This window comes from Barbus barbus, assembly GCF_936440315.1.
Source record: "Barbus barbus genome assembly, chromosome: 43".
NCBI lineage: Eukaryota > Metazoa > Chordata > Actinopteri > Cypriniformes > Cyprinidae > Barbus > Barbus barbus.
Genome location: NC_136721.1, coordinates 20,742,476 through 20,761,178, shown reverse-complemented (window position 1 = coordinate 20,761,178; position 18,703 = coordinate 20,742,476). Strand labels below are relative to the sequence as shown.

The 18,703-nt window shown below is 36.4% G+C and overlaps 1 protein-coding gene across 1 annotated transcript in view; it reads left to right on the top strand.

Moving 5' to 3' along the window:
* Positions 1–18,703, top strand: part of LOC306862198 (putative E3 ubiquitin-protein ligase HERC1) — a 70,176-nt gene that overhangs the window by 34,076 nt on the left and 17,397 nt on the right. The window contains exons 31-50 of the mRNA XM_079404928.1: positions 795–1,054; positions 1,165–1,269; positions 1,372–1,539; positions 1,625–1,864; positions 3,263–3,346; positions 3,459–3,675; positions 4,041–4,350; positions 5,434–6,194; positions 7,229–7,424; positions 7,950–8,107; positions 9,309–9,392; positions 11,763–11,970; positions 13,838–13,965; positions 14,056–14,264; positions 14,909–15,177; positions 15,255–15,307; positions 15,389–15,586; positions 15,677–15,851; positions 17,148–17,397; positions 17,569–17,782. Coding sequence (XP_079261054.1) covers positions 795–1,054; positions 1,165–1,269; positions 1,372–1,539; positions 1,625–1,864; positions 3,263–3,346; positions 3,459–3,675; positions 4,041–4,350; positions 5,434–6,194; positions 7,229–7,424; positions 7,950–8,107; positions 9,309–9,392; positions 11,763–11,970; positions 13,838–13,965; positions 14,056–14,264; positions 14,909–15,177; positions 15,255–15,307; positions 15,389–15,586; positions 15,677–15,851; positions 17,148–17,397; positions 17,569–17,782 — 4,287 coding nt within the window. The remainder of the gene's footprint in view (positions 1–794; positions 1,055–1,164; positions 1,270–1,371; positions 1,540–1,624; positions 1,865–3,262; positions 3,347–3,458; positions 3,676–4,040; positions 4,351–5,433; positions 6,195–7,228; positions 7,425–7,949; positions 8,108–9,308; positions 9,393–11,762; positions 11,971–13,837; positions 13,966–14,055; positions 14,265–14,908; positions 15,178–15,254; positions 15,308–15,388; positions 15,587–15,676; positions 15,852–17,147; positions 17,398–17,568; positions 17,783–18,703) is intronic.

Here is an 18,703-nt window from a genome sequence, read left to right as displayed (position 1 = left end):
GGGAAATATATGATTAATTTTGGGGTAAAAGTGGTCTCTAATGTTTTGGTATTTTGGGCACTCTGTGAGCAAGTGCAGCTCTGTTTCGATCTCTCCCAGACTGCAGTGGGAGCAGATTCTCTCCTCACGGGAGAGCCATATCTGTCTGCGCCGGCCCATCTCTATGGCCAGACTGTGCTCGCTGAGTCTGTACATCGCCAATGTTTTCCTGAGTTTCAAATCAGTCACTGTGCTCAGGTAGCTTGCCATGGTGTACTCTCGATTTAGTGCCAAATAACACTCTAATTTGTGTTGGTTTTTGATGGTGTTTGTCCAATGGATACTTGTTTCTCTGTGTTGATGATCTGTGTGGGCCGAATGGTTGAGTGTGTGTGTGTGAGTCCACTCTCTCTCTCTCTCGCTCTCTCTCTCCGCGTTCGCTTCTCTTTTGTCGAGCCCGGCGCCTCATAATCACACAATCCCTGCGTCCCAATGTGCATACGGTCCACCCAATCTGCCCTAAATAGTATTGAAAATTACTAATATCACATAGAATTTAGGATGGATAGTGTGCATATTGGGACGCAGGCATAGATTACCTTCCGCACTGCTATGACGGCAAGAAGTTGGGGTCAAACGATTAATTTGTGTTAAATATTAACGCGTTAATTTTTAGATTAATCGCAATGCGTTAACGTTGACAGCCCTTATATTTATTTATTTATTTATTTATATATTGTTTGTTTGTAGTAATGTTTTTTTTTTTTTTTTTTTTACTGTAATTATATTATATTATTTTTTTTGTTTTATTTTAGGTGCAGATGTAGTTCGTAGCAGCAGGGTCGTGGAGTCCCAGCTCGCTGACTTTCTAGTCTTCCTAAGACGCATTTTGTCACTAAGGGTCGCCAAAAGAGTCTCCGCATTTATCAAGTGGATTGATCCATTGATGACAATTATCTCGTACAAATGCAGCTCTGGAAATCCACGCTTTCACAACCTGCGGACGAAGCTGCTAGCCTTCCATATTTTGGAAGCTCTTCTCCCTTCCTGTTCAGACCCTGTCGTCATGAAACAAGTGAGAAAATAAATGTTTTTTTTTTAAATCAGTTCTGTGCACCTGACACTGAATGATTGGTGGTTGATTGATTCTGACTTGAGCGTTTACCATGTCATTTTTGTTTTCAGATTTCTGATCAATTATTTAGCCTTTTGTCCGCATACATGTGGGAAGAACCTTTGGCCATGAGGAAAAACTTAGAAAAAGAGAGAACTTTGGAGAACTCAGATAGGGTATTTAAACTCATCTCTGTCTATCCATTGTGCAAATGTGACCCAATCGTATTGGTGTCCATGCATTTTAGATTGTTTTATATGTACTTGCATGTCTTCCAGGACAGCGGAAGTGAAGATGAATGTATTCCGATTGGTGATTTCTCTTTCGACCCACATAAACTGATCTGTTGTTCTCTGGAGAGCGGGAATGTACTCTCTCATGGATCGGGGGGAAAAGGGTATGGTTTGGCCACCACCGCCATCACATCTGGTTGCTTTATCTGGAAGGTAACAATGCAAAATACAGTCTCTGGTGTCACTTGTCTTCTACAGGTTCTGCATTCTAATGTTTTTTTTTGTCTGCATCTCTTAGTTTTATATCACTAAGGAGAACAGAGGAAATGAAGGGACGTGTATTGGAGTGTCCCGATGGCCCATCAGGGACTACAACCATCGCACCACCACAGACATGTGGCTGTACCGGGCCTACAGTGGTAGCCTGTATCATGGAGGAGAGCTGGGCCGAGCTCTGCCCTCTTTCACCCAGGGAGACACAATCACCTGCATCCTAGACATGGAGGCCAGAACCATCTCTTTCGCCAAAAACAATAGGGTCAGTGTGTGTTTATGACCTTAGTTTGAACGCTTTTCCTGTTATATCTACTGGTTTTACTTTGCCAAAATAAAATAAAAAATAAGAATCATTCACAGAACCAAAGTGATTACTATTTTAGACTGACACAAATTTAATGCAACAAATTCATAGTTTAAATCTGTGATTTGTCTATTTTAAATGTGCCTATATCCCTATAACTGTAAGTTAATTTGGACTTCATATAAAAATTATGATATTGGAGCAAAACAAATTGTGTGTGTATATATTAATATTTTATTTTATTGCAGTAAGCAGTCATGTTGTTTTCAGGTGAACAGAGCTTTGGACATCATAGATCACATGCTTCTGACAGATGAATGAAACCATGTGGCTGCTTACTCCAGTATATTATAATGTTGTTGTTGTTTTCATTTTTTATTTTCTACAATATCATTATTTTTATATAAAGCCCAAATCAACTTTGTCTATGAAATATAATTACAGGGATATACGCACATTTAAAATAGACAAATCACAGATTTAAAGATGCCATGGAATGCATTGATACAGTATTTTAAATTGTTCTCTGATATCTATATAGCAGGTATGTAGCTTAGGGAAGGGCAAAACATCTCCAGAAACAGTTTTACATGTCCATTTACAACCCTAGGATTTCTCCCTAGAATGAAACAGTCTGTTATTGGCTTATTTGGCAGGGTCATGAATAATAATGGGCTCTGCTCTGATTGGCTGTTTCACAGTGCTGCTCAATACTATTTTTCAGTGGTTCTTTTTAATCCAGATGAAGGAGGAAACTATGGTGTTTAAGGCTCACAGTTATTATTAAGGCTCTGTTATTATTTAACTATGCCAAGGTAAAGACAGTTTTTCATTCTATGGCACCTTTAACCTATAAATTTGGTATTAATGTGAAATGTGGTGTTTTTAAAAACAAGCTTTGGAGCTTTTGTGTTGAACATAATATTGCTAATTTAAGGTACAATAATATATGGATTATAATTACTGTCAAAAAGTGATGTGTGCAGTGCATCTGTGCACATTAATTTGAAAGAAAAAAGGTTTTTCTTTGTAAAACCCAAGAAAAACCCTAAAATAAAAATTGTGAAATCTGTTGCATTGGTTGGGGGGAAAAAAAGTTAATTCTAAGAAAATTAATATTTTTAAAAGCTAAATAAAATCCAAACAACTCAGATAAAGTCCTGTATTACATTATTTCTTGCTGAATATTCTGTGTAACACATAATTATGAAGTTATGCACAATGTGAAATGCATTTGCAAAAAAAATTTTTAGAAATATAATAGGTTAAATAAAAGCTTTATTCTCATGGAAAATAAATGAAATGCATTTAAATAAAACGGTAATGCAAAAACAATGCATTTTTATGTATGTGTAGGAGCCCAAACTAGCATTTGAAGGAGTGGATGCCACAGAGCTCTACCCCTGTGTTCTTTTCTACAGCAGCAACCCAGGAGAAAAGGTCAGCCACTTAAACCTCTACACCACTTTTGTTTATACATTTTTACATTATAATTATATAATATATTATAATTCAACTTTCAAAACCCTCCTGTTTTTTGACTGGCCTGTAGGTGACGCTGTGTGACCTGCAGATGCGTGGCATGCCTAGCGATCTTCTGCCAGGGGAGCCCTTGTGCAGCCCGAGGGCCACGGTTTTGCTGGAGTCCACCATTCAGCTGCTAAGACGACTGTATGTGAATGATGACTGGGTTCAACATGTCAACCAGCACATGCTGAACAAACTACAGCTCATCAACCCTCTCATGAGAGAGGGACAAGGCAAGATAGGTCAGTTAACTTGTCTCCTGAAAGCGTTTAGATTTACTATGCTATAGAAATGCTACAATAGATAAAAGCTTGAAATAAAAATTAGGATAAAGTAAAATAAAAATAAAAAAGTAGCAAAAGAAAAGCTGACTAAAATGTCTGCCAAATTAATAAATGTAAAAAAACAAAAATGTATTCTAAATACATTTACAAACTATTAAAACACATTTTTCTGGACTTAAAATGTTGATTACTCGTCTTGTTTCCAGGAGCGTATATAATTTAGAATTTTTCCCATTAATTACTTTTTTAGAAAAGGCTTTTTTTTTTTATTTGTTACTATGCTAATTGTGTTTTAAAGGTTAATATATTTCGTCCTCTGCTAGCAGGTCATGCCAGTAAGGAGTCCGATGAGAAATGTGGGATGAACAGAGAGAGGGGCTCTGCTTGGGCAGATGTTGGGACGTCGACAGACCACCTCTCTGGCCCAGCAGGGCTCTCTGATGCCCAGCTCAGCGTTTTGTGCACTGAAGTCTGGCCTGTCATGGCCCTGATCGGAGGGGTGGACAGCGGTCTCCGTGCTGGAGGGACCTGCCTGCACAAACCCAGTGGTCGACGGGCGACTCTGCTCGGGGTCTTGAAAGAGGGAAGCCCCTTGGCTAAGCTTCAGTGGGAAGAGACAGATTTTACTGTGAGGTAAGTACAAAAATGCATATATAAAGTACTCTTACAGACAGCCAAATAAATGCAAGATTAAAATTATTACATTTTATATTATAATTTAATATAATTTAATGCATTGAGTATTATTAAAAGGCAGATGAAAAATAAATAAATAAATAATGGAAATAATAATATATTTGAATAGTATTATTATTAATGAAATTAATGAATTGTTTTTATTTTGTCATGCAGTTTATAGTAAAAATGCTTATTTTATATAAAAGTTTATAAAAAATGCTTATTTTATATTTTATATAATGTTTTAGAGCAAAGGGGTCAAATTGGGGTGTTTGAGGGCTGCAAAAAATCTCAGCGAAACAAAACTTTGAAAAATGTATTTAATAGGTTGTCAATATTAAGTTCACATGTTGGCTTAAGATATTAAAATATATTGAACAATATTTTAATGCATTTACTGAATTTGATATTTTGCTGTTTTTCATTTTATTTTAATCATTTATTATTTATTTTATTATAATGTATTCTAAAGTAATCATTTACATCTCTATTTTTAGATTGTAAGAAATAAATATATTTAATCTGTTTTTTATACATCAGGTTTATTTATTATTAGAATTTTTTTTATATGCAAGATTTATACATCTAACAATATTTTATTAGTGGTTGGAAGTATGTATGTGTGTGTGTATATATATATATGCATGCATGTATATATACACACACACACACACACACACAAAAAAACTTTGAGTAAAATGGTGTAGTGCTTTATGACTTAATCTGCTCCAGCACTGTCATTAGTTTCTATGTTCAGACGCCATTGTAATTTTTGTATATTTTGTATGTTATACCTGTCCTGTTCTTTTTGCCAGTTGCATGCGTCTTTTTTCCTTTTCGATTTCTTCACTTCCCTTTTCTTGTATTGTCTTTTGTCCCCTTCATTTTTTTCTAATCATGGTATCCTTTCCTTTCCTTTCCTTTTCACTCTTATTTCTGTCTTGCCCCTTCTGTCTCACTCCTCTCCTCATCTTCATACTGCTTGTGACCTGCTGTGGTCCCACTAACCCAAAGCTTCCTGAATTCTTGGTCACCCAGCGACACGCCTCTCTCCTCCCTGGAGCCTTGCGACGTCCCCCAGCTGGACATGTCCCGCTGCCGTGGCCTCAAGCCGTCCGTGTTGTTCGACCTCATCTTGATGACTGGCATCTTAGAAGAGCAGGAGCCTCCTTCTGGATCATCCGAAACATCTGGATTGCCACGAAACCGAATAAGCTCTGAGGGCGGCCCGCGTAACGAGCTGGAGAGACGTTTGGACGAGGACATCGCTCGTATTATGATGGACGATGAGGGAGTGAGCTGTCCAGTGGATGAGGACAGAATTAAAGTGGAAGAGAGGAGAGAGGAGAACCAAGATGACACGTTCAGATCCCTCATACAGTCAAACGAGGAGCATGTTAGCGCCCCTTGTCCACCAATACTCGCACCACAAACCAGAGTGGACTTCTTTGCTTTGGAACTGCGCGCAGTCCGCATTTCCTACCTCCTTTTGGGGGCGCTAAAATCTCTTGCTGTCATTCTGAGCTGCGGGAAGTTCACAGATCTTCTCCTGGTTCCCAAATCAGATGGAGGGGTTAATGTAAGTAGCCCCGACCCAGCGAGAGCCTCTGCCGGTGGGGAGGAGAACGCCGAGCTGCGGTCTGTGCTGCAGTTTGTGGTGCGGAGCATGGTGAAGTGGGCCGTCAGACCCTGTCCGATCAAACAGGCCATGGCTTTATCAGACCTCGAGAGGGCCCAGATCATCATCTTTAAAGGAGTGCTGAGCAGACTGCACGAGGATGGAAGCAAAGAACACAAAGGTCTGGAGCTTTGGCAACAACATTTGAACAATACAGTTTATTCAGTTGTTTACTACCTTTACTGTTGAATAATAATAATAATAATAATAATTAAACTTTTTAACTTGACTTGTAATAATAATATAATAAAGAAAATGTTTATATATTTGTTTATAATGATTCTGTAATTAATTTCATTTAATAATTTGAATATAATTTAATTATTATACATATTATAATGGCTGTTAATTTATTTAATTAATATAATTTAATCATTTTAATAATGATTTAATGTATTATAATTAGTAATAGGTAAAAAGGCAAAAGTAAAAAAAAAAGCTAACAGGCAAAAGTCTGTAAAAATTGCTATAAATTATTAATATTACTACTGTTTTTTTTAATTATTTATAATTTAATAATTTTAATATAATAATTCAATATAATAAAAAGGCAAAGGTCTGTAAAAATAATAATTTACAAAATATTCAGTAATATTAATAATCATTATCACCACATTTGTATTATTGCTATCGTTTAGTTTTTAATTACTTAATAATGATTTCAGCAATAATTTTAATACAATGATCCAATTTATTATTATTATTATTATGTAGTAGTAGTAGTATTTCATATAGCTTAGAAAGACAGAAAATGAAAAATAGCTAATAATAAATTATTATTAATGTTTATTTGTTTCTTTAATTTAGTAATATTACTAACTTTTAAATTACATTTATTAAATTACATTTTAATTTTGATTTAACTTTTAAGTCTGTAAAAATGAACTAATGATTTTGTAGATTTGTGTATTTTTTAATTATATATTAATATATTTTAATTTATATAATTTAGTAACTTTAATATAATGATAGTAGAAGCAGTAGCATTTCATATAGCTTAGAAAGGCAAAAGTCTATAATAATAACTTCTTCTACTACTTCCGTTACGAATAATATTAACACATACTTTTAATTTAATATTTTTGTTGTTGTTGTTTAATTATATTAATTAATTTTACTCTCTTTTTTCTGTTGTGTCTGTGTACACGGATTCAGGAGGTCACTCGTCCTCTCAGCCCGTGTCCAAATCCTCCAGTTCAGTCTCACTTTACAGCAATGGCTCTGAAGGTACCGCCATCTTCGGCCAATCAGCTTCACCCTCCACCAATGACCTCACAGCCTCGCTCCTCACCGCCCTGCAGGCTGACGGCCTGGAGAACTTTAACCCTTTCCTTCCCATCAACCTGCTACAGTGAGTTTCTCTTTCATCCAAGTCCAATTATTAAAATTTAAAGAGTGTATTATAAAGGAACCTATGAATTAGTGAAGTAATTATAAAGTACTATGAAGTAATGCCATTGTGTTGTAACTAACATCTGAGGAGTAATTGTTCTGGCAAGTAACGTGTACAGTTTTTTTAATTTTTTTTTATAACTCTGCTAGTCAATGTCAATTTGAAAAACAGGGACATGAGACACTGGTTTCAAACACACACGGTAAACTCGCTGACATGCCTGATAATCTCACTCCAGATCGGCGTCAACTGAGACACACACTCACACACAGGTTGCTGAGAGTGTAAGTGAGAATACAGGTGAGTGTGTGTGTTATAAACACATGCTCCTCTTAACCTCAGGCATCTGAGCATGGCTTAATGATACAAAGGTGATTAACACCTCAACATAACACACGCTCAAGCTGAAGGTTTGCTCTAGAGCAGGTGCTAGTGATTCTCTTGTGTCTGTGTGTGCATGTGTGTGTGGCTGGGCTCCTCTAGGCGGATGGTGCTGGCGCGTTTTCCCACATTGGCAGGTCTTGTCCACAGTCCGGTTCTGCCCCCCGGGCTCAGCCTGACGAGCTCAGCCTCCTGTGAGGGTTTCACTGAGCAGCAGACCAGCTTCCTTGAGCCCTGCGGTCAGACCAGGACCCCCGTGGGTAAGACGTCTAGAAAGACTCTGAAATGCAAGTAGCATGTCTGGCATCCATGGACACAGTTCATCTGGTCTGATCATTTTTTTTTTTTTATAAACTGATGTCAAGATCGGTTTATGTAGCGCCAGGTGGGAGCGCTTGAGAAATGTAACTCTTTAACTTAACCCTAACGCCTGTGCATGTTTTACACTTGAGTCTTGCTTTGGAAGGATTTTTTGGTTTGTTACATACTGTACTCGCTGATTGCACAAAGTTTTTTTTTTTTTTTTTTTTGTGCATCTTTACACCCTATTGAATGACACTTTGAATCTCACAATGAATTACCAATTTATTTTATAAATATATTTACGCTTTTTATGCACTGGGGTCCAAAACTTGAACAGTAGTGAAAAATATTGGTTTGCTAATTATTTTTGTAATTAAAATTTAAAATTATATTTTTATATTACATTTAATGTATTTAATTATATTATCAGTGTCAGTCTAGGTGAAAGGTTAATTGAAAAATAATAAAAATGAATACTGTTAAAGTAAAATTTTATAATGTCTTAGTTTTTTTTTATCACACATTTGATTTGTGTCTTAAAAATATTATCCTAACAATTGATCAATTTCAGAATTTTTTGTAATTATTATTTTCATATAAATTTTTATATGAAACTGTTTTATGTAAATGAAATAGATTCCTACTTTTCAATGTAGATATTACATTTTATTAGGGGAAAAAAATATGGAATTTGTAGTCAATGCCATATAATAAAGTTTATTAAGGGTAAAAAATATATATAATGGAATTCTTTTCTTTCCTCTTTTAATATCACAAATTTGATTAGTGACTTAAATAATTAGGTTAATATTTCTATTTATAATTTTCTGAATATTTTTAATTGTTTATATTCAATTTTATTTTTTATTATTTTATGTAAATAAAAAAAAATCCAGATTTTTCAAAGTGGTCTCAGATATTAAACTTTAAGTGCAACAAAATATATAATGTAATTTGTAGTCAGTGTCAGATATTAAAGTTTAAGTGAAAGAAATATATGTAATGGAATTTGTAGTCCATGTATTTCTTTTTTCTTTTTTAATATTTTATTAACTTTTTTAATATTGACTTAGAAATGCTATCCTAATTATTTACTGACTGCATCAGTCCAGACACACTCTTGATGCGTCACTGAATATTTTCATTTCTGTCCTTCAGAACAGCCCCAAATGTTTGTCCCAGTGCGCTTGCTTGAAATGGGCTTCTCAATGAGGCACATCTACAGGGCCATGGAGGCAGCAGGTACCAGCGAGTGCTTGCAGCATCTACCTAGACTCATTCTTACCTGCTAAAGGAGACAATCATGTTACAATGCTTCATGGAATTTTCAAAGATTAAGAAACCAATGACGCCAGTGCAGTTATTCACAACTAAGAAGAGTTGGATAATTATATTGAGTTTTGTACTTTTGAATTGTATTTATTTATTTTGTCTCTTAATTATTTACTGCTGATGATGCTGTTATAGCAGTAGATACACTCATTACACTTCCCTATGAGATCCTGCTTCAATCCACCCCTCACTGTTCTTCCACACTAAAACACTCAGCTGAATCATGGGAAATATTAGTGGAGCACCGCATGAAGTCTTATTTTCTGTATGAATGCTCTGTTCACAGTTCAACAAAATTCAGCTTATTTATATAAATATATTGTATATATTTGAAATAATTTTATTGCATATTTACATTTTCTTAAACATTATAGTTATACAAAAATCTAATTATATATTTATTTTTTGTTAGCAAAGACAACTTTTAAAATAAGCCAGTTATTTTGTTTTATATGGTGGCAGAGAAGTGCAAAACAAATCACGATTCTGAAAACAAAATAGCAAATTACAAACGCAAATCTAAAAAAACTAAATAATTCAGAAAACACAACAACAATTCCGAAAACATAAGTCTGAAAACACAACGACAAATTTGAAAACAAAATAACAAGTCTGAAAACAACAATTCCAAAAAAATAACAAGTCTGAAAACACAACGACAAATCAGACAAACCGGAAGAGGTAGGTATAGTTTGAGACAGTGCCATTGGTTTGTGAATAGATTACTCACCGCTGACTGGACGAGACATCTGTCAATCAAGGTGTACAGGAAGAACGAGAAGAACTGCACAGTCAACTAAAGCATCAGCTCTAGTGGCGCAGATGATAGATTGCGTGTCATGTTTTTTGACGCGATCGCCTTTTGCCAAACTTTTTTTTTCTCACTTTTCAAATCTCGTATTGCATCGGAAAGGTATTTATTTTCAATAAAAATTAAGGAAATAATCAAAAAGTTGAAAATAAAGTATCAGTTAGGGTTAGGGTAGGAGTAGGGAGGGCTTGTACCAATAAGGTGGCATCCATTTAATAATTTGAATTAAAATTATCATTTACACTCAATACGTTATTATTGCATACTGTTTTTGTACTACAATACTGAGGTGCAGATAATTGCCACAATTTGCAACAAGTAGTATACATAGCACAAAATTCTGCTATTTTCAGTTAGTGTAAATACGTTAGCTGCTATCGCAATTTGACAGAACTATGTCAAATTTACCGTCACTCCCATTAGCGTTAACAAGTTCTTTTTTTTTTTTTTTTGTATTCTGATTCAAATTTAATATAATACAGAGTACAGTGTTGTAAATGTACATGCATGTATATTTTTAGGCAGCAGCTATTTGCACCGTGCAAACAGCGATAGAGGCTATTTAACTAAGTGCAAAATAGTAATAGATGCTATTTACACTGTGCAAATACCTATTTACACTAAGTGAAAATAGCAGTATTTTGTGTATGTATACTATTTGTTGCAAATTGTGGCAATTATCTGCACCTCAGTATTGTAGTAAAAAAACAGTATGCAATAATAACGTATTGTGTAAATTTATAATTTTAATTCAAAATATTAAATGGATGCCACCTTATTGCTACAAGCCCTCCCTACTCTTGTTATTTTGTTTTTTTAGATCTGCATTTGCGTTTGTAATTTGTTTTGTTTTCAGAATCGTGATTTGTTTTGCACTTCTCGGCCACCGTAGTTTTATCTATCAGTACTGAATTCAGAATTCTTTTTTCTTGAAATTTCGAGTTTACATCTTGCAATTTTTTTTTGTCTCTGCCACAAAATAAAAAGTAAAAAAAAATATATACTTTTTTTTTTCGCAACTACGAATTTGTATCCCACAATTTCAACTTTTTTTCAAAATGTTTTTCAAAATATCTTGCAACTATACAGTATCTTTACATTACTGCAATTCTGACTTTGTATCATATTCTGAAAAAAAGACAGTATTGTAAGACATAAAGATATAAATATAATTGAGAGAAAAAAAGTCTGAAATGTGAGAAAGTTGATTTACTTTTTTTTTTTTTTTTTTTATCCCATGGTAGAAACAAGCTTCCATAGATTTCTAGTTTAATCAGTTCTGTATTGATGTTTTCCTTCACCATCTGGTCAAACAAGTCTGCTTCCATCAGAAAAAAAATAATTCACACACTTTATATTTGATCACTTCAGACCAAAAGGTTTTTGAGATCACGAGAAACTTTAATTCGGTCAAGTGTGTCTAAACGTTTTTTGAGTGTTCTCCCTGACCTCTTTGTGACCTCTCTCAGGGGTCACTGGAGATGTTGACTCACGTACCATCGAGGTGCTGGCGAGCTGGATGCTGGAACATCCCATCACAGAGGAGCAGCAGGCAGGTGAGGGCTCGTCTGTAGGGGGCGCCACTGATACGCCCTCATCTGAAGGGCCAGAGACGGTCCAGTGCCCTGAGTCTCCAGCTCCTCTCACGCTACAGGAGAGCAGAGAACCAAACGAGAGGTGAATTCATGCATACACTACATCCTAACCAGTGATAGGTGATCTCTTGCATATTAATTTGAGTCCTAACCAACCTTGACGGCCACTTGGTTTCAGTAGCTATGTTTCCATCCACCTATTTTTATGCGCATTTTGGAATATCGCATAAAAAATAAAATAAATTCTAAAAATGTGCATAAACAACAAATGCGCACATTTGAGTAGGATAAACTTTTTGTCCGATAAGAAAAAATGTGCATAAACTACTATGGAAATACATTTAGCGAATAAATTCCTCCATACTCATCGAAAAAGTCATGTGACTTTCCGCTATGAGACAGGAGAACTTGACTAGCTGCGGACCGATCTCGTTCACAGCATCTACGTTATTATGGTCATTCTGAAATGCCCGAGCAAAGTCTGTCATCAAAGTATTTTTGTATAATTTTCTGATACGACTGTGTTCCCAAACATCTGGCATCCGCCTCTGAAAGCAGTGACAGTATCTATTGTGTTTCCTCTAGGGCTGCACGATATATTGCACGCGATTGTCGTGTGCATCTCGTCGGTAAAGCCGGTTCTGTGATTTATTAATAAATCTCCATCACCTGTTTTCAAATGAAGCGGCATTTAATACACATTGCATAGCTTGTCAGTGAACTATGGCTCTATTACGTTCAATATCGCAGGCGATTCATCTGCGATTCTGAGCGCAAATTGCGTAGCTTGTCGGTGAACTATGGCTCGGTGTATTAAATGCTGCTCCATTTGAAAACAGGCAAGTAGTTTTTCATATATGAAAATTATTATATTCAGTGACTTCTCCTAGTTTTCTTAGTGATATTTAGTGCCAGTTTACCAGGAAGTGCCGATTTTGTTTTCTTTGGCTCGTTGGATGAAACGGTGCTTTATTCGCAAATGTTTAAAGGTGGGCCAATGTTGATATTTGAAACACCAAAACAAACACGCCCCTACCCCAAAAGGGTTTGCCCCTATTTTGATTGCTCTGCCCCACACATACGTAGCCTACGCAACCCAGGCAACGATTAGTTCTGTGAAACAAAGCAAAACCAATGTTACACCGTCTACACCGGACGCGAGCGGTGGGACAAAATACTATAGAAGTCATTATAATCAGAGATGCTGCGTGGTTCGACACAACAAATCCCCGACAGAAAACTCTTGCCGCGTTCTATTTATGACGTGCTGACACAAATTTAAAATGATTCTCAACGGTCGCTTTATCGCGTCCAGTGTAGACAGACTTTAGCTGTTGCGGCGCACCACGTCCGGTGTAGACACTGTGTTACTCACCTATCGGGAAGAAACAAAGCAACCTCCGCGTCCGATCACAGTCCCTACGCTCCTTGAGTTCTCTCCAGCGCTGGAAAGCTGATCCAGTATTTACACGGGTCCTACTTCTTGCCTTATCGTTCCGCAGACGTTTTGCTATTTTGTTTTTTATCCGCCATCTCTATCTTTCTGTCGCTCGGCTGCTCACTGAATGCTCTCTCCTCCACATCATGAGTAGATACGCCCCTTACTGCTGATTGGCTACAAGTTTGTTTTGGTACTCGGCCCGACTCGGTTTTCTAAAACGTTTTTGAAAAATTACATACCCCACCTTTAATGTGATATTCCAGTTTTGTGCATAAGTTTAATTTGAATCTTTGGATGGGAACAGCTAGTGTCTGCTTTTGGAATAGCATACTAGCATACTACACTTTCTGTTTCTAGTATACAGTATGTGTAGCAGCACAGTATACAAATTTCATGACCTACTAAATTTCCTAAAAGAATGATATACTGCACACTGCAAGAAAAATTGTATCCCAGAATGGGCTAGTTTCCATTTATTTTTTGTGTGCATTCCCGATGTGTTTTCCAGTCTGTTGGCAGGTTTGGACTTAGTGGAGAGAGAGAACTTCTTAGATGTTCACCTCACCAGGAACAGACCTCCACCTGCACGGAGGCAGCGGTCCGGAGTAAGTCAGAGAACGTCCTTCAGGAGAGCAGGTCAGAATCACATACAATACAGTTCAGTGCACTACAGTTTCTTTTTAATTCAGCAAGGATGAGTTTGCTCACCTAACTTGTTTGTTTCAGACTCGCCGTCGCCCAGTCCTGTGCCTTCGCTGTACAGACAGGACGTGGGAGTGGCAGAGTGGCCAGAGCGGGCTGAAACGCACCCGTTTGCTGCTGAAGACGACTCAGAGCTGGGCTACATGGATGATCCGTACCAGGAAGAGCCGTATGAGGAGCTGCTCACGCCAGAGTTCATCACCTCTGAGAGAGACACACTGTGGATGGTAGAGGTACTGGAGACGCTATCCGTCTATTGTTTTATCTGTTGTTTTTCTATCAATCGTTTTATCTTCCATTCTGCCTGTAGTTCTGTCGTTTCTTATATCTATCTGTCTGTCGTTCTATTGTTCTATCAATCTCTCATTCTTTCTATTGTTCTGTCCATCGTTCTATCATTCTTTCTATTGTTCTGTCTGTCTACCTGTCGTTCTATCTGCCTTATGTTCTGTTGTTGTATCTATCATTCTGTCATTTCCTCTATTTATCTTTCTGTTGTCATCGTTCTGTCATTTGTTCCATTTTTCTCTCGTTATTTCATTCGTTCTGTTTTTCTCATTTTTTCATTTGTTCTATTTTTAGCATTCTGTCATTTGTTCTATTTTTCATTAGTTTTATTTTTCTCTTATTATTTTATTTGTTCTATTTTTCTATTGTTCTATCATTTGTTCTACTTTTTTAACGTTATTTTATTCATTCTATTCATTATTTCTATTGTTTTGTATTTCTATCATACCTCATTTATTTTTCTATCCTATTTATCATTTATTTGATCATTCTGTGTGAATGCTGTTGTTTGTTTCATCATTCTGGCTGTTTTTCTTTTAATATTTTTTTTTGTCCATTTTATGAATGAAAATCTCTCTTTTGGTCCCAGGGCAGAGAAGAGCATCCAGAGCCTCATGAGATGGTGGAGTGTGAGTTGTGTAACACACTCACCCTGCAGTTCAACAACCATATGAAGCGCCACCATCCGGGCTGCGGTCAGAGCGCCGGTCGCCGTGGGTACCGCAGCAACGGGGCTTACGTGGACGGCTGGTTCGGAGGCGAATGTGGATCAGGCAGCCCATACTACCTCCTGTGCACTGCATGCAGGGAAAAGTACCTGGCCTCCAACCTGGGTATTATGAGCTCCAAACAGGACAGGTGAAGATGAAGAAACGATGAACATGCTGTAGCCATTGACTTTTTGCTATATAACAACCCAGATGTTGTTTTTTCAGGGCAAGAGGTTTGGCATCTGATCTGATTGGTCAATTAGATGGTACATCAGAAGGTATTTTTGCAAACTTTTAAATAACCAACACTATGCAGTTTAATAATTTCATGTGTAATGATTTGAATGTGTCTGTATTAGATGAATGGGATCTAGGTAACCAGGAAGACTCAGATTCAGATAGGCTTACAGGTTTGGAGGACTTTGGGATTCTTCTGAGGCCTTTGGGTCTGAGTGAGAAGAAGCCCGTGCCCGACCCAATCACCTTCACTGAACATGACCCACTCGGAGCCCTTGCCAATGGCTCAGTCAGCGGTGAAAACAACCTGCTTTACAAAGGTAATGTTCTTATTTAGTTTCATATTTCCTACAAGAGCTTTCCAAAATCTCAGTGAAATGCAGCAGATTGTTGTTTGTTTCTGTGTGTAGGTATTGTCAGCACCGAGCTGAAGAGCTCCTCGTTTCCTCTGAGTCTCGGGGAGCAGGCAGCATCTCTGCGGGAGCCCCAAGAGAGACTATTGGCTCTAAGGAGAGTCACCTCCACCGCTCAGATTCTGCTGGCCTACAGTATGGTGATGAGAGCTCTCTCACAGACGTCCACCAGGTACCTGACTTCCCTCGACACTAAATATATCATCTGCTCAGTGCACTCACCGAATCTGACATGTCATAATGTGATGGATCCATCAATGTCTGACTGACGTGCACGGAATCTGATCCTTGCAAAATTCCATTATTCACCCATAAACATCACAATCATTAGTCACAAATTCAAGCCAAGTCCTTTCCTTGGCCATTTAATTTTATTTGACTAATTTGTTTATTCTTTTTACACATTTTTCTTTATTTAAATCTGTTTTGCTAAATCCTTACAGATTTCCCTTGCCAAATAATAAGCCCCTTCACACAAATCCAGTATTTCTTACTTTGTGTGTGCGCGTGTGTGCGCATGCGTGTGTGTGTTAGTTATAGCTCAGTAGCCAAAAAAACACACACTAGCTATTCAGGGAATATTGAAAATGTCACATTCTTTTATGTAATCTCCTTCACAATGAATCTGAAATACTGGGATAACTGTCATCATATTCCGGTTGTTTTTTCACTAAGATTTGTTTTTCCTCAAAAAAAAAAAAAAAACCTCACAGATCAAAATTTTGCATTAGTTTGATTGTTTTTGATGATTTTTCTGCTTCAAGTAAGAGGGTAGTGCTCAGCATAGTTTAACATGGTTACTATATGGTTACTATATCTAAATTCATTACACAGAATTTTACAGATTTTACCCCACAATAATAAATTTTTCTCACACAAATCCAGCATTTCTGTTGATTTCCTGACTCATTTTGTATTAAAATGATTATTTTATATTTCAAAAACGTAAAAAAGGAATAGAAAATAAAAAAATAAATAGAATATTGAAAATTTGTCATTTGTGATTTAAATCATTTTGTTAGGAAAGTCAATTATTTTGTATTTTTAAGTTTTTTTTTCCCACACAAACATTTATCAAACTTGATGTAAATAATTTTGTCGGGAAAGTCTATATATGTCAGTTATAAATAATTTTAATGAATACTCTATTAATGAGGAGATTCAAGTCAACATGACATGGAAATTCACTGTCATTGTATCTTATTGTGAACAATTAATTTATGCATATGTTTAATTATTTTTATTTTTTTTGTCCTCGTAATATTTAAATTTATAACTTGGTTTCTGTTGAAACAACAGACTTCTTTCTGGTGGCGTATATGGCGCACTTCTCCAGCCATTTAGCCAGTTTTAACCCCACCCATTTTTACAATCAACCGCAAGCCCTTTATTTTATTTTGATTTCTTTTGATAATCCATATCAGATGTACAAATATATACATTGTGTATCTGTCACCGTGTGTTTCAGTAGTTCAGTGTGTAATCAGTCCAGTGGTCTGGAGGCTCTGGGTCTGGCTGACATCCGTATCCTGGTGCGGCTGATGTGTCTGGCAGCAGGGGGGCGTGTCCACACGTGCGTGGACCAGCAGGGAATGGGGCGTGGCTCTGTGAGCGATCGCACAGGCTCTGCCTTCCTGTCCTTCCTCAGCTCTGCTATCGGCAGTTTAGTGTCTCACAGTCCTGCTGCCTACAGAGAGTTAGTGGACATTTGCACTCAGGTACACTCTCTCTCTCTCTCTTCCCACCCAACCATCTTTCTTGTCTCCTCCGCTAATGTTTCTCACCTCATTATCCTTGCTATGCTCTTCATCATTCTCTCCTTTCAGCTCATTTAATCATCCTGTCTTCCGCCTAATCATGCTGTCTCACCTGCATGTCCTTCCTCTCAGGATCTCATGGCAGCAGCTACAGGGATGAACATCAGCGCTATCACCGATCCGCAGCAAAGGATGAGGCAAAGCTCTGCCCTCAAGGGGACGCCACAGGAGCCGAGAGAACTGACCCCGCCCACCTTCTTGGTCACACAGAGTCTGGTGTCTCTCCTGACGGAGAAAGGCATCCGATACCGTTATAGTATGGAAAGAAGCGATTCCATTGAAAAGGGTAAAGAGTTTCTCAAAACAGTACATATATTTTAAATGTTTTAGTTTACTTTAGACCAGCTCCTACCTACTGACATTTTAGGTTATTTCGAAAATTGTACAACAAGTTTGCAGGGCTTACTGGATTGTTATTATATTAGTTAATGGATTTATTTATTTTTTTATATTAGTTAATGGTCACATGACATAAAATGAAATACTTGTTATTTAAAAAATAAAATATTTATGGTAAATTAAATATGAAAACAAATTATTTTAATTATTATAATTATTTAAGTGTTTATATTTTATTATTACATTTACTATATTTTTTTTCTTTTATCATCTTTTTATAAATCCCATTATCATGGAAATCCTGCAAGTATCAGGATATTTTTATTTCTTTATTGTAATTTTACATTTTTATTATTGCATTTTTGGTTTATATTTCAATCATTTTAAAACACATTTGCACATTCACGTTTCTTTGTCAGATGATGGTCACATGACAATAATTATAGTAAAATATAAAAAGATTATAAAAATAAATAAATATTGATATTTTATGTCACACTGTTATGGAAATCCTGCAAGTATCAGGGTTTTTTTTTAGTTTTACATTTTTATTATTTAATTCATTATTAGTGTTTATTAACTTTTTAATTAATCTCACGGTCATGGAAATCCTGCAAGTATCAGGTAATTGCTTAAACTCTTTATTGAAGAATCAGAGAATTTTACATTACAGGTCTGGAAATCATAAGGAAATGTCTATGGTGAATTGACATTTTACAATTATGCTTATCTCTAAAATATGTTATTGGTTAGAAGTTGTTCCTTACATACATGCATAGATAATTAAACATTGTTCCTTGAGAATTATGTGTGTAAATAAATAAAATAAATAACCAGTAATCATGACTGACTAGAAAACTTAAGAGTA